Raw genomic sequence first — 21,012 nt, forward strand, 5'->3', positions numbered from 1 at the left:
ACAAAGCCACTGACTCTGATTGTGATGTCACAAAAGGCACTAATCACGTCACAAAGCCACTGACTCTGATTGTGACGTCACAAAGGCACTAATCACGTCACAAAGCCACTGATTGTGACGTCACAAAGGCACTAACCGCGTCACAAAATGTGATCTTGTGATGCCAACAAAAGTACTGGGGGGTGATGATGATGATGATGACGAGCGAGTCTCTGTGAAGGCAACAACAACAACAACGCCACGTGGTCGTCTGTGAGAGAGACACAAACAAGACGACGAAGAGCTTCACGGCTCATCGGATTCACGCGCGATGATGAACAGGCGGCCGCGATTCTGTTCTCACGGGAGGCAGTGACACCCACCCTGACATCGCGTCTCCCCCTGAGTCTCAGGACCCTGAGCGGCGTGCCCCCCCCCCCACCTCCCCACGAGTCTCACAAGATTCTTGACACTAAGAGGACTTCGCCGTTAGGGGGCCGTCCATAAATGACGTCACGCGATATGGGACGATTTTTGACCTCCCCCCACATTCTCGTCACACGGCGTCACAAAAAGTCTGACCCCCCCCCCTCAAATATGACGTCATAAAGCTCTGCCCCCCCCTCAAATATGACGTCACAAAAAGTCTGACCCCCCCCCTCAAATATAACGTCACAAAGCTCTGCCCCCCCCTCAAATATGACGTCACAAAAAGTCTGACCCCCCCCTCAAATATGACGTCATAAAGCCCCCCCCCCCCCTCAAATATGACGTCACAAAAAGTCTGCCCCCCCCCCCCTCAAATATGACGTCACAAAGCTCTGCCCCCCCCCCAAAAAATATATTTTAAAAAAATGCTTCAAATCGCTTTAAACTATTGTCATTGTAGTGCGTATTTAATATGGCGCTGCACTCTGATGTTGTAGGAGAAAACATTTATTACAAAGTCTATTTCATTAAGTAGAACGTGTTGTCTATATTTATTTAAAGTTGCGCATTTTGATGTGACGTCACATTTCCCAACCCCCCCCCCCCTCGTCACACATCGTCACAAATGTCTGACCCCCCCCCCAGGTGCGTGACGTCATTTATGGACGGCCCCTTAACCCTGGCTTCGTGTGAAATCCACAGCGGGGACCCCATCCCTACACGGTCTGTAGTGTTATAATCTCACAGTCTGTAGTGTTATAATCTCACAGTCTGTAGTGTTATACTCACACAGTCTGTAGTGTTATAATCACACAGTCTGTAGTGTTATAATCTCACAGTCTGTAGTGTTATAATCTCACAGTCTGTAGTGTTATAATCTCACAGCCTGTAGTGTTATAATCTCACAGTCTGTAGTGTTATAATCTCACAGTCTGTAGTGTTATAATCTCACAGTCTGTAGTGTTATAATCTCACAGTCTGTAGTGTTATAATCTCACAGTCTGTAGTGTTATAATCTCACAGTCTGTAGTGTTATAATCTCACAGTCTGTAGTGTTATAATCTCACAGTCTGTAGTGTTATAATCTCACAGCCTGTAGTGTTATAATCTCACAGTCTGTAGTGTTATAATCTCACAGTCTGTAGTGTTATAATCTCACAGTCTGTAGTGTTATAATCTCACAGTCTGTAGTGTTATAATCTCACAGTCTGTAGTGTTATAATCTCACAGTCTGTAGTGTTATAATCTCACAGTCTGTAGTGTTATAATCTCACAGCCTGTAGTGTTATAATCTCACAGTCGGTAGTGTTATAATCTCACAGTCTGTAGTGTTATAATCTCACAGTCTGTAGTGTTATAATCTCACAGTCTGTAGTGTTATAATCTCACAGTCTGTAGTGTTATAATCTCACAGTCTGTAGTGTTATAATCTCACAGTCTGTAGTGTTATAATCACACAGTCTGTAGTGTTATAATCACACAGTCTGTGGTGTCATAATCTCACAGTCTGTAGTGTTATAATCTCACAGTCTGTAGTGTCATAATCACACAGTCTGTAGTGTTATAATCTCATAGTCTGTAGTGTTATACTCACACAGTCTGTAGTGTCATAATCACATAGTCTGTAGTGTTATACCCACACAGCCTGTAGTGTTATACTCACACAGTCTGTAGTGTTATAATCTCATAGTCTGTAGTGTTATAACTACACAGCCTGTAGTGTTATACCCACACAGCCTGTAGTGTTATAATCTCATAGTCTGTAGTGTTATAATCTCACAGCCTCTAGTGTTAATGAGAGAGTGCAGACATGGGGAGGAGGGTGTGTGTGTGTGGGGATGTGTTGTGGTCAGTAACCGCGATAAAACAATTAAACCGCACGCACTTGAAGATTATGAAATCCGACGAAAGGACAAACATATAAACCGGACAAAGACCCCCAATAGTAGAAAAAAAACAACGGAATAACACAAAAAAATCAGCATCGTCAGCCACGGTCAATCCATTGCTGGATGACCCCCCCGCGAACATTAAACGCGAAAACACCAACACGGGAAAAACGATGCAACCAAAACACCAGAAACGTCGCGAAAAACAAACAAACATCCCGAATTAAATTAAATCAAAAGCCCAGCAGGTTAAATTACAGACACGGCGATACCATAGCACGCGGGCAACGAGCGGCAAAGCGCGTGGGTGACGCCCCGTACCGACTGACGTCACACGCACACACGTCACACACGCACGCACACACGCACACACACGCACACACGCACACACGTCACACACGCACGCACGCACACGCGCACACGCACACACACGCACACACACACACTCACACACGCACGCGGTGAGCGAGCGGAGATGCATGTGGGCAACTGACGTCACAACAATAACCGCCATTCGCCACTAAGTGACGGTGACGTCACCACGACGCTTGTGCCAGGCCACACGTCACACGCACACACACGCACACGCACACACGCACACTCACACACACGTTACACACACGCACACACACGTGCGCACACACACACACACGCGCACGCACACACACACACACCCACACGCACGCACACACACTCATACGCTGTGACAGACGTCATTAAGCCCCGCCCCTGGCCCTACTTGGCCGCGAGCCAGACTGGTTGAAGAAACTCCTGGAGCCAGTGACGTCGCTACCTTGGTTTGGTTCTAGCTTGGCATGGTGAAGAGACTTTGATTAACCATCCCCGCACACCATGCGAGAGGGAGACAGCAGAGCGGGAGAGAGATCACTTTGGTGTCTCCGTGGAACACCGGAATGTCGACCGTGTTGGCCATGTGTTCACCGCTGACGTGGTTGAGATGTTCACCGGATAACCGGTTAACATGTTTCCAGACGGCACTGGACACGCGCTAGTCCAACATCTTCCGGCCTGCACACACAGACGACAAGCGCACGCACGCACGCACACACGCACGCACACACACACACGCACGCACGCACACACGCACGCACACACACGCACGCACGCACACACGCACACACACGCACACGCGCACACGCGCACACGCACGCACACACACGCACGCACGCACACACGTACACACACACGCACGCACACGCGCACACGCACGCACACACGCACACACGCACGCACACACAGGCACACGCACGCACACACGCACACACACACACGCAAACACAGGCACGCACACACACACACACACGCACACACGCACGCACACACACGCACCCACACACGCGCGCAAACACAGACACACGCACGCACACACACACATGCACCCACACGCGCGCAAACAAAGACACACGCACATGCAAACATCATTATAATTCACTCGCGTTTCATCAGTCCGAGTCTCAAGACTTTGTCCTGTCAAGTTTGCGCCATACGCCGCTGCTGCCGCCGCCGCCGCTGCTGCTGCGAGTAATTAGCGGGTAATTTTTCAGCATTTGGCCATTGCGTTGGTCAATAGCGGCGACACTGCATGATCTTACTCCCCATGACAAAGACAGACTGCTGGGGCAAGCGCTGTTAGCGAGCAGCAGCGCCGATGAAGGCCGGCACGGCACACGACGAGGGGCGGGAGGAGAGCCCCTCGCCCCTCCTGCCTCCGTCTCCCCGGCGGGGATGTTTACACACCGCACCAGGCGCTCATTTGAGGCTGAGACGACCTAGGGGAGAGGCCCAGGACCGGTTCAGATAATCGTCAACGGTGTTGGTGGCCGTGAGTGGGAATCCAGAGTCGGGTGGCCGGGTTAGTAGCGTAGCGCTCACCGCTACACTACCGCTCCCCACATGACACGTACACACACACACACGTACACACACACACGTATACACACGTACACACACACACGTACACACACACACACGTACTCACACACGTGCACACACACGTACACACACATACACGTACGTACGCACACACACACACATACGTACACACACACGTACACACACACATGTACGTACACACACACGTACACACACACACGCACGTACACACACACATGTACGTACACACACACACACGTACACACACGCACGTACACACACACACGTACACACACACACACGTACGTACGCACACACACACACATACGTACACACACACACGTACACACACACACACACGTACACACACACACGTACAAAGCACGCTAACTCTAGTCATCCTCGCTGCAGCGGCTTTTGGCTCGCCATCGAACAAAGATGGTCACACCGCATCGCGTGGCGCTCTAAGATGCACTTTTTGCGGCCGTCTGGAACGCTCTTCCCTTCCAATGTTAGGAAGCCACTGGATCGATGCACTTTTAAAACATCCTCTAGATCGACAAACTCGTGTCTTTGTAACTGCTCTTCGTGTTTAGTTTGTTGTCCTTCCCCCGCACCTCCGATGAGCATGATTGGCTACGTACGGTGTGAAAGAAGTTCAACATCCACACGTACAAGCAGAGACACGTGTACACGTGTTGACACGTCCACACGGACGCATACGGACCAACAACGGCCACCATTTGCCACTAAGCGGCGGTGACATGGCCAACAGGACTTGTGCCAGGCTAGGTGCAGTTTGAGGCCGCTTGAAAATTGTAAGGTTCGTTGATGGCAGAAAGCCCCGAGCTTCGTGTGAAGCGACAGGCCAGGCAGCTTCCCCACAGCAGTGAAACACGCTGCCGATGAAAAGAATAATGGCGCTCCACTCATTCGGAGTCAGATCTCTGCTGCCAAACCCGAGTTGGTCATAAGCACAGTGCCCAGGTGCAGAAACCTCTCCACTCTTTCCACAACTGCGCCATTACTCATGGGGATGCTCCAGGTTCTGTGAGTGAGCAGCAATCACCAGATAATCAGCATTCATAACATGGCTGACAAATTGCGCCAACTCTTGAATGTACCCAGGCATTGATCGATCTCCCAGTAGGCAAAGATGATGTTAAATAATGTTGGTGCTAGAGGACATCCCTGTCACACCCCAAGGTGAACAGGGCATGCCTCTGACTCCCGGCCACGTAGCTCTACCCGGGCCTACCCACCATCATGAAGGCCCTTAATGATTGTGAGCAGAGGGTCATGATTTCGAGAGCGTGAAGAACAGTCTAAAGCCCTGGCCTACTGTTGGGATCATAGGCCTTCACCAGGTCAATAAAGCAGAGATGTAGGTCTTGTTGTAATTCCCTACACCTCTGCTGTAGCATACGGAGAGACAATATGGCATCTGTGCAGGACCGCCCTTTCCTGAAACCACATTGGGGCTCCGCAAGCCTCTCCTCAGCGTGCCTGGCAAGGCGATGTTGAATCATCTTTGCCAGGACCTTCCCGGCACACTGGGAAGGGAAATACTCTTGTAGTTGTTACAGTCTCTGCGATCCACCATTTTAAAGATGGGGGCCCACCAGGGCATCCTTCCAATCCAACGGAACACATCCCGTGGTCCAGACGGTCGTATTGATGTCATATAGGGCAGTCTACACAGAGATGCCACCTTCCCTCAGCAGTTTGCTTGGGACGTCATCTCTGCCCAGCACTTTACCAGGTCTCAGACTTCGTACTTCCTCAACAGATGGTGGCACCATCAGTCAAACACTCACAGGGAGTGCCTACTTCCTCCAATATCTGTAGCTTCAGCAGGGTCACCACCACCTTGCCCCATGATGTTACCTGAGCTGAGGGGTTTCACCCCTCTCCCACAATCTCACAGAAAAACTCGGCAAACCAACTGGGGGTCAGAGGTCAGATCACTACTATTTATAGATATAATGAAAGCCCCCCTGCCTGGCAGGTCAAGGGACTGAGGTCGACTGACTGAGATGACTGGCAGATGCACCACCTGTGCACCCTATTGTGTTGCCTTGCTGCGTTTTACCCGCCCGGCGCTCCGCTCGTTGTTGTGAGCGTCGCTCCTCAGCCCTCCGCTGTTGCTGGAGGGCGACTGCCTCTAACTGCCCAGCGGCATCCTTCACGAGCCTCCTCCACAGAGGCCGATCTTGACACCTCTAGTACCGGTTATTGGCAAGTCCACTCAGCTCCACATCCTCCTGGACCGTGTCAGCTCCATCTTTTCTCAAGCCTGGGTCGTGCCTATTAGCCCCCTCTATCCGGCCAAACAGAAGCTGTTTTGGCATGCGGTGGCTTTGCCTGCGAGAAAAGTTTATTGATGAGACTATCCAGATCTTTCAAGAATCTGTGAGCTCCTCACACGATCCAGTACGGATCGTAGGCAGGCCAACCTGAATGTTTCCAACCAGCGCAGATGTTTAATTAGCGGGGTTCACTTTTCGGAAGCACAGAGAAGGGAGGGCATGACCATGGCCGAGAAGGCCGAAAGCTTCGTGCGGAGCGGCAGGCCAGGTAGCTTCCACACGGCGTTATGCAGCCGCTGAGAAGATGAGTCCACCCGACTGATTCAGAGACCGCTGCTAAAGGGAAGCTGGTTATAAGCAAACTGCCCAGGTGCGGGAACTCCTCAAGTCACATTATCACTCGCACACACACACACGTACTTACGCCTGGTTGAAGAGAGGAATTCCGTTGATCCGAATTTGTCTCTATCCAGCACAGAGACCTGCAAGAGACAAGGGGAAGAGGAGGGAGACACGGGGAGGGGGGGAGGGAGACACGGGGAGGGGGGGGAGGGAGACACGGGTAGGTGGAGGGGGGAGACACGGGGAGGGGGGGAGGGAGACACGGGGACAGGGTGGAAGGAGACACGGGGATGTGGGGGAGGGAGACACGGGTAGGTGGAGGGGGGAGACACGGGGAGGGGGGGAGGGAGACACGGGGAGGGGGGGAGGGAGACACTGGGAGGGGGGGAGGGAGACACGGGGATGTGGGGGAGGGAGACACGGGGAGGGGGAGGAGGGAGACACGGGGAGGGGGGGGAGGGAGACACGGGGAGGGGGGGGAGGGAGACACGGGGAGGGGGGGGGAGGGAGACACGGGTAGGTGGAGGGGGGAGACACGGGGAGGGGGGGAGGGAGACACGGGGACAGGGTGGAAGGAGACACGGGGATGTGGGGGAGGGAGACACGGGTAGGTGGAGGGGGGAGACACGGGGAGGGGGGGAGGGAGACACGGGGAGGGGGGGAGGGAGACACTGGGAGGGGGGGAGGGAGACACGGGGATGTGGGGGAGGGAGACACGGGGAGGGGGAGGAGGGAGACACGGGGAGGGGGGGGAGGGAGACACGGGGAGGGGGGGAGGGAAACACGGGGAGGGGGGGAGGGAGACACTGGGAGGGGGGGAGGGAGACACGGGGATGTGGGGGAGGGAGACACGGGGAGGGGGAGGAGGGAGACACGGGGAGGGGGGGGAGGGAGACACGGGGAGGGGGGGAGGGAGACACGGGGAGGGGGAGGGGGGAGACACGGGGAGGGGGGGAGGGAGACACGGGGAGGGGGAGGGGGGAGACACGGGGAGGGGGGGGAGGGAGACACGTGGAGGGGGGGAGGGAGACACGGGCAGGAGGGAGACACGGGGAGGGGGGGAGGGAGACACGGGGAGGTGGAGGAGGGAGACACGGGGAGGGGGGGAGGGAGACACGGGGACAGGGTGGAAGGAGACACGGGGATGTGGGGGAGGGAGACACGGGGACAGGGTGGAAGGAGACACGGGGAGGGGGAGGGGGGAGACACGGGGAGGGGGGGAGGGAGACACGGGGAGGGGGGGAGGGAGACACTGGGAGGGGGGGAGGGAGACACGGGGATGTGGGGGAGGGAGACACGGGGAGGGGGAGGAGGGAGACACGGGGAGGGGGGGGAGGGAGACACGGGGAGGGGGGGGGAGGGAGACACGGGTAGGTGGAGGGGGGAGACACGGGGAGGGGGGGAGGGAGACACGGGTAGGTGGAGGGGGGAGACACGGGGAGGGGGGGGAGGGAGACACGGGGACAGGGTGGAAGGAGACACGGGGATGTGGGGGAGGGAGACACGGGTAGGTGGAGGGGGGAGACACGGGGAGGGGGGGAGGGAGACACGGGGAGGGGGGGAGGGAGACACTGGGAGGGGGGGAGGGAGACACGGGGATGTGGGGGAGGGAGACACGGGGAGGGGGAGGAGGGAGACACGGGGAGGGGGGGAGGGAGACACGGGGAGGGGGGGAGGGAGACACGGGGAGGGGGGGAGGGAGACACTGGGAGGGGGGGAGGGAGACACGGGGATGTGGGGGAGGGAGACACGGGGAGGGGGAGGAGGGAGACACGGGGAGGGGGGGGAGGGAGACACGGGGGGGGGGAGGGAGACACGGGGGGGAGGGGGGAGACACGGGGGGGGGGGGAGGGAGACACGGGGAGGGGGGAGGGAGACACGGGGAGGGGGAGGGGGAGACACGGGGAGTGGGGGAGGGAGACACGTGGAGGGGGGGAGGGAGACACGGGCAGGAGGGAGACACGGGGAGGGGGGGAGGGAGACACGGGGAGGTGGAGGAGGGAGACACGGGGAGGGGGGAGGGAGACACGGGGACAGGGTGGAAGGAGACACGGGGATGTGGGGGAGGGAGACACGGGGACAGGGTGGAAGGAGACACGGGGAGGGGGAGGGGGGAGACACGGGGAGGGGGGGAGGTGGTGGGAGACACGGGGAGGGGGGGAGGGAGACACTGGGAGGGGGGGAGGGAGACACGGGGATGTGGGGGAGGGAGACACAGGGATGTGGGGGAGGGAGACACGGGGAGGGGGGGGAGGGAGACACGGGGAGGTGGTGGGGGGAGACACGGGGAGGGGGGGAGGGAGACACGGGGACAGGGTGGAAGGAGACACGGGGATGTGGGGGAGGGAGACACGGGGACAGGGTGGAAGGAGACACGGGGAGGGGGAGGGGGGAGACACGGGGAGGGGGGGAGGGAGACACGTGGAGGGGGGGGAGGGAGACACGGGCAGGAGGGAGACACGGGGAGGGGGGGAGGGAGACACGGGGAGGTGGAGGAGGGAGACACGGGGAGGGGGGGAGGGAGACACGGGGACAGGGTGGAAGGAGACACGGGGATGTGGGGGAGGGAGACACGGGGACAGGGTGGAAGGAGACACGGGGAGGGGGAGGGGGGAGACACGGGGAGGGGGGGAGGGAGACACGGGGAGGGGGGGAGGGAGACACGTGGAGGGGGGGAGGGAGACACGGGCAGGAGGGAGACACGGGGAGGGGGGGAGGGAGACACGGGGAGGGGGGGAGGGAGACACGGGGAGGGGGGGAGGGAGACACGGGGAGGTGGAGGAGGGAGACAGTCACCTCAGTTCATCAACCACAACACCTGGGTCTGTTCCATGTCCCCCTGCCAACAGCGGAGACCTTCACCAATGTCACATTGTGCCCTCAAGGTGCACCCCAGCTTGTTCTACTCCTCCTCCTCCCGCTGGCCAGTTCGTCTTGGGAGAAGAGGTGGCCGTGCCGACATCACAGACGTTATGGACGCGGCCAATCCCGGATTAAACTAGTGCGGGGCCTGTAGCATGATGTTATAAAGAGGGGCCCGAAATAAAAAAAAACACGAATATTAAAACACAATTTTTTTACTTGCATAGTAAAGTAATTGTATGTTTTCATTTTCTATACAGCCAGAAAATGGCAAATCGCTAACCTTAAACATCCAGTCGTTCGTAAAAGTTGAAGGCGGTATAGTACTGTAGTGATAGAGCAAGTGCAGAATCACTGAACGGGAATTGATAGCTTGAAAGCATTTAGCGCGGGGCCCTTGAAAGTGCGGGGACTGTAGCATATGTAGCTACTACATATGTAGTAGCTACATATGTAGTAGCTACATATGTAGTAGCTACATATGTAGCTACTACATATGTAGCTACTTGTGCTACTGGGATCATCCGGCACTGGACACGGCGTGCGTGATGACACGGACAGCCAGGAAGTAAACACAAGCCCTCTGATTGGTAACTTAACGGGCCTGCAAGGGGATTGGTTAGCGGTTTAGGAAATTGAAGGGATTGGAGGTAGAACTACAACACGATAAAGAGCGGGAAGACTGAGGATGATTGACAGCGAGGGACGGTTGGAATCCGCGAGGAAGAGTGGAAGGTGATTGGCTGCAGGGACAGCAGCCACTGCTGCTGCTGCGAAGATGAGTAGAGTTCGCACGATGATGCTTGATGCTTCTTGACAAGATCAGCAAGGCCATTGTGGATCATTTGTGGCAAGCAATTGTTTCGTGCGTAATGAGTGCCAGGACTTTGTAACAAGGCCCTGGCTGCCAATGCAGCCCGGCGCGCACAGGACGGACACGGTGCCAGATCTATTGCTGGCATTTAAAGAGAGAGAGAGAAGTGATTGCGGTCCGTCACCAGGGCTCATGGCGAGGTGGCCGAGTTGCATCGAGACAAATGTTTGCATCGGCCGAGTGGTCCACAGGCCAAAAAACTTGTTGGAGAAACACGGCGCTAGACTAGCGGAGGAAGAAGCGTCCCCTAGGGTGCAGGGACCATTCCATGGAGCCCCTTCACCGTTTGACATCAGTGGCGATCATCTCAACATCCCATGGTGCCCCTCCACGGCTTGACATCAGTGGCGATCATCTCAACCGGTGGTTCTCAGAAAGTATGGATCCTGGAACCACTAAAGATAAAGCTCCCAATGTAGACTAAACAGACTGTTGGGGCAAGTGCTGTTAGCGAGCACCTATCAAGGCCGGCACGGCACACAAGGGGATGGGTGGCCAACACCACGCCCGGCCGCCTTTGTCTCCCCAGTGGCGACACCAGGTTCTCTCTTGAGGCTGAGTCGACCTAGGGGAGCCCCAGGACCGTTTCGGATCATTGTCACCGGCGTGGGCCGTGAGCGGGAATCGAACTTGGGTCGTCGGGTTCGTAGCGCAGCGCTACACTAACCGCTGCACCACCGCTCCCCACTCCACCGCTACGGCGGGGGTCATCCAGGCGGTCCCCCCGCAGAGCCGACCCGGACAATGACGACAACATTTCTCGCACCGTTATGTGTCGGACATTCGCATTCCACTCGTGATATTTGACTTAAAGAAGATGTTGTTTGGTAAGCTTTACCCCTGATCTAAAATTCATACCCCTAACCCCTAACATCTAAATGCTCCCCTCCTGAAAAAGAATGTATTAAGTTCCGACAACGTGAATGATTGTGCATCAGCAGCACTGGTATTTAGAGAGGGAAGTGAGTGGTCCACGGCTTGTGTGGTCTGCAGGCCACAACACGTTTCAGACACACCGCGTCCGGAGGTCGACTCAGCCCCAAATGAGTGCCCGGTCCGGTGCGTAGTAAACATCGCCACTGGGGAGACAAAGGCGGTCGGGTGTGGTGCTGTGAACACCCACCCCCTCGTGTGCCGTGCTGGCCTTCATAGGTGCTTGCTAACAGCACTTGCCCCTACAGTCTGTGAAGGCTATACGGGGCATCTTTGTATCTTTGTGTCTGTGTGTGTGTCTGTGTCTGTGCATGTGTCTGTGCATGTGTCTGTGCGTGTGTCTGTACGTGTGTGTGTCTGTGTGTGTATCTGTGCGTGTATCTGTGCGTGAGTCTGTGAGTATGTCTGTGTGTGTGTCTGTGTGTGTATTTGTGAGTGAGTCTGTGTGTGTGTCTGTGTATCTGTGAGTGTGTCTGTGTGTATCTGTGAGTGTGTCTGTGTGTGTATCTGTGCGTGTATCTGTGCGTGAGTCTGTGAGTGTGTCTGTGTGTGTGTCTGTGTGTGTCTGTGTGTGTGTGTCTGTGTGTGTATCTGTGCGTGTATCTGTGCGTGAGTCTGTGAGTGTGTCTGTGTGTGTGTCTGTGTGTGTGTCTGTGCGTGTGTCTGTGCGTGTATCTGTGAGTGTGTCTGTGCGTGTGTCTGTGCGTGTGGGGAGTGCGAGTGAAGTGATTAGCGCACCTCGCAATGAACCCGGCAAACTGGGTTCGATTCCCGCTCACGGCCAACACCAGTGACCATTATCTGCGCCTCCCTTAGGTCGACTCAGCCTCAAATGACTGCCTGGTGCGGTGCGTAGTAAACATCGTCACTGGGTGGGGAGACAAAGGCGGCCGGGGGGTGGTGCTGTGAACACCCCCCTCGTGTGCCGTTCCGGCCTTCATAGGTGGTCGCTAGCAGCACTTGCCCCGACAGTCTGTTAGAGGCAACACGGGGGATCTTTGTCTCTGTGTATTGTGTAAGTGCGTTGAGTGTATCTCTGTGAGTAGTGTGCGTGCAGAGACCGGTTTGATGAAAATAGCTGCAGACAATGACACACCCAGACTCACAAGAGCAGACACGAGTCAGGGAGGGTGTGTAAGAGGGCTCAGTGGGGGAGTGAGTGAGTGGTTGAGTTAAGTCAGTGAGTGGAGAGGGTGAGTGAGTGGAGAGGGTGAGTGAGTGAGTGGGTGAGTGGGTGAGCGGATGGACGAGTGTGGGAGCGTGTGCAATTAGTGGGTGGGTGAGTGATTGGGTGGGTGAGTGATTGGGTGGGTGAGTGATTGGGTGGGTGAGTGGGTGGATGAGTGATTGGGTGGGTGAGTGATTGGGTGAGTGGGTGGGTGAGTGATTGAGTGGGTGAGTGGGTTAGTGGGTAGGTGAGTGAGTGGGTGAGTGGGTGGGTGAGTGGGTGGGTGGGTGAGTGATTGAGTGAGGGGGTGAGTGATTGAGTGAGGGGGTGAGAGTGAGTGGGTGGGTGGGTGAGTGATTGAGTGAGTGTCTGTTTAAGGGGGGTGAAGTGGATGAGTGGTTGGGTGAGTGAGTAATTGGCTAAGTGAGTGAGTGGGTGAGTGCTTGGTTAAGGTGTGTAAGTGGATGAGTGGGTGGGTGAGTGGATACATGGGTGAGTGAGAAAGTGGGTGGATTAGAACTGGGTAGATGCGTGTTGGGGTGAGTGAGTGGGTGAGCGAGAGTGGGTGGGTGAGCAGAATAGTCGAGAAGAGTTGGTGAGTGGGTAAGTGGATGGATAAGGGAATGGGAGAGTGATGGAATTGGGAAGTGGGTGGGTAAATGGGTGAATGATTGATGATTGAACGAGCGGGTGAATGAGTGTGCAAGTGGGTGATTGAGTCAGTGTTTATATTCATTAAAATCACGATCATCAACAACAATTGGTATTCACCACTAAAGTGGCGGTGACGTCACCATGGCACCTGTACCAGGCTAGGTGCACTTTGAGGCCACGAGAAGTACCGACGGCTCGCTGGCAGGAGGTCACAGGACAGACCCAGCAGGTGACATTGGTCGACTGACTGAGATGACTGGCAGATGCACCACTTGTGCCCAATATTGTGCCCACTCGCTGTGTTTTAGCCACCGGGCGCTCCGCTCGTTGTTGTGAGCGTCGCTCCTCTGCCCTCCGTTGTTGTTGGAGGGCGACTGCCTCCAACTGCCCAGTAGCAGCGTCCTTCACAAGCCTCCTCCACAAAGGCCGATCTTGACACCGCTGGTACCAGTCATCGGCAAATTCCACATCCTCCTGTACCGCATCATTCCATCTCTTCTCTAGCCCATGCCGTGCCCATTTAGCCACCTCTATCTGGCCAAACAGAAGCTGCTTGGGCATGCGATGGTTGAGCATGCGGGCTACATGACCCAGCCTGTCAGAGGAGCTCACTGATGGGACCGTGTCCAGATCTATCGAGGATTTGCGAGCTCCTCACACAATCCAGTCTGGTGAAAACAAGATGGATAGTAGGCAGGCTAGTCTGAATGTCTCTAATTAGCAAAGATGTTCCATTAGACCAGGGGGTGGGGAACGTCCGGCCCACGGGACATATGAGGCCCGAGAAATCATTTGGCCTGGCCCTGCCAAGGCAACCGCAGGAGCAAACCTGGAAAAGCAGTTGCGAGTAGCAGCAACATCATCAACACCGGCTAACATCACACACGCCTCGCCAAAGAGAAGTGGTTCCAGCCATCGCATTAGGGGCGAGTTAATTAAATATTTGACCAAATATAACGGGCTAATTTTTAAGTTGATAATTTTAGCATGGCCCGCGAATGTTGTTATAAATATCCAAATGGCCCTTGGCAGGAAAGAGGCTCCCCAGTAGACAGAGCAGGTAGCTGCCACATGGCATTACGCAGGTGATGAAAAGATAATGCCGGGCGACTGATCGGGAGAGAGAAACCGCTCCACACCTGCACTGTCACTCGGTGGGCGGAGAGGTATTTGATGGCGTATAATGCCCAGGCAGGTGCTTCGATTTGGAGCGGATGAAGGAAAAGCCCCACCTCTCAGTGGCATGTTCAAGGTTAAGCGGCAGAATTTCCATCTCAGAGTGAGCAGATCATCAGCAAACACAACATGGTTGACCAATAGGGAGCTACCCCTTGACTGCACCCATGCATAGATCAGCCTCCCATTGTTTCTGTACCAGGTGGACATTCCTCTGGTAAAACAATGGATAGTTTCTCGAACTATGTGATCAAAATCGATGTTAAATTATGTGGGGAGCTAGATGACATCCCTGTCACAGCCAAAATGAGCAGGAAATGGCTCCGACTTCTGACCACGCAACTTCACCCGGGGCTCTGCTCACCATCATGAAGGTTCTTAATGATTGTGAGCAGAGAGTCAGGGACTCCCAAAGCACAAAAATAACGCAGAGCCCAGGCCTATCAATGGTATCATCGGCCTGAACCATGTCGATAAAACAGAGAGATAGGTAGTGTTTAAAGTCCCTACACCCTTGCTACAGTAGACAAAGAGAATATGGCATCCGTGCAGGACCACCCCAGACTGAAACCACATTGGGGCTCCGCAAGCCTTGCCAGGACCTTTCCCAGCACACCGAGGAGTGAGATGCCCCTGTAGTTGTTACAGTTTGTGCGGTCCCCCTTCTCAAAGCGGGGGTCACCAGGGCATCCGTCCAATCCTGCGGAACCCGTCCTGCGGTCCAGACGGTTGTATTTGTCATTGAGGGCAGTCTACACACAGATGCTACCCTCCCTCAGCAGTTCGTCTTGGGGAGTCATCTCTGTCCTGGTTGCAAGACTCCGGATCGCCTTTTGTACCTCAACAGGTGCCACCATCGGCCCAAACACTCGCAGAGAGCGGTGACCTCCTGCAGTATTTGAGGCACGGCAGCTCCCGGCAGGCTCAAATATGTTATCTGAGCCAAGGGGGTCCCCCCCCCCAATAATTCCTCAACATCAATGCTCAGCAAGACGTGAAAACCATGGGGTTCTGGAAAAGTTCAATTTCTTGGTTCTTTCGGTAAAGTCACGTAGAAGGGAAATAATAAAATATTACAAATATTAAATAAAATTCTCACGACGTTTCGACTGCAACACAAGCAATCATCATCAAGTGTGATAAACCACAGCAAGAAAACTAAAACTAAAGCGTTTATTTGACGAGCTAAGGCCCACTTAGCTACGTAGCTTTTTTATGAACTCACTCTGTCTGTTGTTGTATCCTCAAATCTTGTAACTCAATTTAACCCACTTCCCAATGTGGTATCGACTGCAAACTTGGTATACTTATGTCATACCGATGACAATACTACATTCTATCATTAGAAATAAAAAAAATTTAAACATTTTTTGTTACATGTCATGTTTCGCCTTGGGTCTAATCGTCCATGCTCAACTGACGTTGGCTGTAAATCACCACGGCCCCTTACGCTGTGGGCAAGCCTCAGGGCCACTTCCTGGAGTCGTGGAGTTTTGCCATTACTAGTACGGTACATTCCATATTACTTATTCAGAAGCGACCTGGCGTGGTTGGCAGTCCCTCGGGCACTGAGGATGGCACACCTTCCACAAATTATCGCTCAACAAAGTGGCTAATAATTGTAGTCGTCGTCGCGAGGAATTTATAACCGCAGCCAAACACCCTGAACGCACGTTGCTGCTAAATGTGGAGGGAAACACCAGGGGACCCGGAGTAGAAAAAATCCGCGTGACCACGGGGAGAGAGACGCAAACTCCAACTATACAGCAGCAGGCGTCAGGGTCGGGATTCAAACCACGACCTCCTGTAGACCAGGCGAGGTCGTTAACATCTCCTAGCCACCGTGATGATGATGAGAGAGACATGCAAATTCCAAACATACAGCAGCAGGCGTCAGGGTCGGGATTCAAACCACGACCTCCTGTAGACCAGGCGAGGTAGTTAACATCTCCTAGCCACCGTGATGATGAGAGAGAGAAAGACACGCACACTCCAAATATACAGCAGCAGGCGTCAGGGTCGGGATCGAACCCACGACCTCCTGCACACCAGGCGAGGTAGTTAACATCTCCTAGCCGCCGTGATGATGATGAGAGAGAGACATGCAAACTACAAATATACAGCAGCAGGCGTCAGGGTCGGGATTCAAACCACGACCTCCTGTACACCAGGCGAGGTCGTTAACATCTCCTAGCCGCCGTGATGATGAGAGATAGAGAGACACGCAAACTCCAAATATACAGCAGCAGGCGTCAGTGTCGGGATCGAACCCACGACCTCCTGCATACCAGGCGAGGGAGTTAACAACTCCTAGCCACCATGATGATGATGATGAGAGAGACACGCAAACTTCAAATATACAGCAGCAGGTGTCAGGGTCGGGATCGAACCCACGACCTCCTGCGTACCAGGCGAGGTAGTTAACATCTCATAGCCACCGTGACGAGTTGTTTTGGTGTGTTCATGGTGGTTAATTGGGAAGTACAAGAGGCACACACAGACACATCACCACCACCACAAACACCACCACAACCTCCACCACTATCAAAAGCACCATAGCCATCATCACCACCATCATAATCTGCACCATCACCATCACCTCTACCACCAAAGACAAAGATCCCCCGCATAGTCTCAACAGACCGTTGGGGCAAGTGCTGTTAGCGAGCACCTAACATCCACCACCACCATCCAATACCACTAAGTGGTGGTGACATCACCACAGGGCTTGTGCCAGGCCAGGTGCACTTTGAGGGCACATGAAGTGTTCAAGGCTCACTGCTGGCAGGAGGTCAGGCGCCATGCGTTGACCGACTGAGATGTCTGGCAGATGCACCACCACCACCATCACCACCACCACCATCAATCACCACCACCACCAATCCCCACCACCACCATCAATCACCACCACCACCATCAATCACCACCACCACCATCACCACCATCACCACCACCTCCACCACCACCACCACCATCACCTCCATCACCACCATCACCACCCCTTTCTCACCCGCGGCTTCCTGCTGGTGATGTTGTTGTTGTTGATGATGTTGTTGACATCATCCGAGCTGGATTTGGAGCGGAGGGTGGTGGTTGCGATCGTGGTGGTTGCGGTCAGGGCCGCCCCCCTGCGGGCGCGAGAGTAGCTGGTGGTGGTGGTGGTGGTGGCTCCGCCGGCGGCGGTGGTGGTGGTGGTGACGGTGGAGGACGCCGGCTGCGAGTCGTAGAGGCGGCGGATGTCGTTGAAGGTTCGCGGGCCGCCGTCGTCGTGTCCACGGCGCTCAAAGAACCTGAGCGGCCACAGCGGTCGACACCGTCGGCGTTACACGGCGCGACGGCAACATCAACACCGTCGACGTGCGTGCGTGCGTTGGGACCTCTTTCACACCGTACGTAGACGACGGTGCTAATCGGAGGTGTTGTCGTTTTGTTTGTTTGCTCAAACAACCTCGACGGCCATAGGCAATGAACATTGTTAACGTGACGAATCGCACATCAACAACATCAACAAAATCATCAACATCAACAACATCATCAACATCAACAACATCAACAACATCATCAACAACATCAATAACATCAACAGCATCAATAACATCATCAACAACATCAACAACATCAACAACATCAACAACATCAACAACATCAAGATGTGTACGGAGGTTGAACTTCTTACGATGGGCCGCTTTGTTGAGATATCATTTGTGGTAACCAGGTTACTTCTGAAAACTAAGTTAATACCCGAGTGGGAATCTAGATGTGAAGTTTCCATGACTGCAGAGATCCATCCTCTTCGGTTCTTTCGGTAAAATCACGTGGGGTAGAAAATAATATAAATTAAATCACGACGTTTCGGGCGCAACACAAGCAATCATCATCAGGTGGGGAAACCACAGCAAGACAGGCTATGAGATGGAGACGTGAAGCTGGACGGGGGGTGGGGGGAAGTGGGAGGCTGAGAGAGTTGAGGATAGGGGGGGATGCAACAATAACGCCACTTGCAGCAACAATGCCAATGAAGCCAACCGTGCCAATGAAGCAGCAATGCCAATGGGCTTTGCCTGGTAGGACCGGGATGGTTTGGTTGCATTTGAATGATGTTTGGGTGATTTGTTTACATTTCTTGTACTTTGCACGCCTATCGTGTTGTTGTTGTTGTTGGGATGTTCTTACACCCAAGCCCCAACTGGACATCTGTAGCTCATCGGAATCCTCCTCTAGTCTCAACACAAATTCTGAATTCTCCGATTCCGTTTTCGGGTTTCAGATTAAACCGATTTGGGTCCTCGAGTGGGGTGGTTGACAGTCCCTCGGCGGCCATGAGGATGGCACACCCCCAACACAACGAAGTGGCTTGTCACATGACCACGGGGAGAGACAACGTGCACACTCCACATATACAGCAGCAGCAGGCGTCAGGGTCGGGATCGAACCCCCGCCCCCCGTGGGTGTAGTTCCTGGCCACGAGATCATATCCGCTGTACCCCTGAACGGGCCGACCCCACATTGGGAAAACCGGAGGAACCAAAGGGAGAACATGCAAACTCCAAATATACAGGCGGCTGGGTCGGGGTCGAACCCACAACCTCCTGTATACCAGACGAGGGAGTTGACATCTCCTAGCCGCCGTGGAGGGGGCGGCTGCTCCTCGCGGTGCTCGGTCCACTCCCAGACATCTGTGCAAAAAGAGCTTCACAGATCATCGGATTCCTCCTCGAGTCCAAACAGTTCGATTGCGATCGTGGCTCTCTGGTTGCGCTGAATAGACGACACGTGGTTGGGGCTGTCGGTTCGATCCACTCACAAGGGGCAACGACTTCCTCCTCCAATAGTTGAGGCACCACAGCAGCACCAGCAGGGTCAGCCCCGCTTTTCCCTCTGATGTTTCTTGACCCAAGGGGTTTCAGTTGCCCCAAGACATCAAGGAAATGCTCAGCAAACCCGCCAACCTGCTCTTGGAGGTTGAAGATCAGATCACCGTTCTTGCCCTGAAGGATGTTGAGAGGTGTGGTGCTGAAAGTCACTTCTTGATGGTGTTACAGCATGCTACGGAGGTTTCCATTTCCTCAACAACTCGTAAGCACCGCTCATCCTTACGGCATGGCACAGCTCTCTGAACCTCCAAACCTCCGAGCGAAAGCTGCGGCAAGCCTCCTCGTTCTTGGACGTGGGATGTTGTCGACGGTGGGAGTGGACCTGCCGCTTACTTTAACTAGCCGGAACACTTCCTCCATGAGCTAGAGTTTCTGGGGAGGTCTAGACTGCGTGCTTAATGCAGCCATAGCAGCCGCATGAGTCACAGTCCTGAACCTCACCCATTTCTCCTCGGTGTCAGGAGGGGATGCCAACTCCACTTCAAAGCGATGATGAAATTCTTGCTTGTAACCTTCATCAGCAAGCCGAGACCAGGCCACTCTGGGTTTGAGTGGGGTCCTTGATGGATGCTTGCCACCACAGTGAAAATATAGTAGGCGCATCTTACAAATGACAAGCTGATGCTCAGTAAAAAAAATCAGCTCCATAGTAGATCCTGGTGTCAAGGACGTGGGCCCGCATTCGCTATTCCACAACTTTCTAGTCCAGCAGATGTTCTTGCTTGGAGCTGGCATGCATCAATGATGTTGTGTGGATGCGCCGATGTGGAACCAGCGTGTTGGTGATTACAAGCCCATGGGCTTCACGGAAGTCGAGCAGCCTCCTAATGTTGTTATTGAGCTGATCTCACCCATGCCTTCCAATCACTCCAGACCAGGTGTCTGCATCATGACCCAATAGGGCATTAAAATCTGACTCATCAGCCTTGCCTGCCATCCCTCCACTGATGTTCATCGTCTGTGCGGGTGTAAGCGACCACCACGATCCCTCTCTTCCCATTGACGGGGAGGCGAGTCCACAGTAGCCTGGGAGTCACAACTGATTGTATGTGCTCTCCATGGTGGAAGGAGCCCCCAGGGTGCTCCTGTATACCATGTATTTTAAACCATTTTGTTTTTCTTAAAAGCTATTTCATATTTATTAAACGCCTATTATTCACTCTTCCTTGATTTTAACATCGTAGATGCTTTGCATTTTTATGAGATTTAGGTTAGTTTTACATTTGTCACTGGGCCTACCTATGCCCTGTGGCCCTTCGACTTGCCTGAGCTACTGCTCTCAGGAAAACTGAGCTGCTGCTGCTCCCTGGTTCTGCTTGAACTGCACCTTGATTCAAACCCAGTTCATCTCATCTCTTGATTGATGATTCAGTATTAACCACGATCTGATTGTCCTAGCACTACAACCAGCTTGTCTTGTCTAAGCTAAGCTTGTCTCATCACCTGATTGGCACAACAGGATGACCGCCCGCATGTTCCTGCTTATGACTAACCCCCTGCGGCCCGCACCCAGCTTTCCCGAGCTGAAGCTCAGCCTCTTTCATCCTGAAGTGGATGCGGCAGTGCTACCGTAGTGACACAGCGCCGACTGCTGTCCAGCAGCGGCAACTGCGGTGGACAGTTTGCGTAC

General features: G+C 54.3%; 1 protein-coding gene across 1 annotated transcript in view; it reads right to left on the reverse strand.

Moving 5' to 3' along the window:
• Window positions 1–812: 812 nt before the first annotated feature.
• Window positions 813–21,012, reverse strand: part of LOC133360630 (golgin subfamily A member 6-like protein 2) — a 66,955-nt gene continuing 46,755 nt past the window's right edge. Inside the window, 3 exon segments of the mRNA XM_061579427.1 lie at window positions 813–3,326; window positions 6,924–6,981; window positions 17,519–17,798. Coding sequence (XP_061435411.1) covers window positions 3,307–3,326; window positions 6,924–6,981; window positions 17,519–17,798 — 358 coding nt within the window. The 3' untranslated portion in view covers window positions 813–3,306.

Source organism: Lethenteron reissneri, chromosome 69 (assembly GCF_015708825.2).
Source record: "Lethenteron reissneri isolate LAM-NWPU_2019-01 chromosome 69, ASM1570882v1, whole genome shotgun sequence".
NCBI lineage: Eukaryota > Metazoa > Chordata > Hyperoartia > Petromyzontiformes > Petromyzontidae > Lethenteron > Lethenteron reissneri.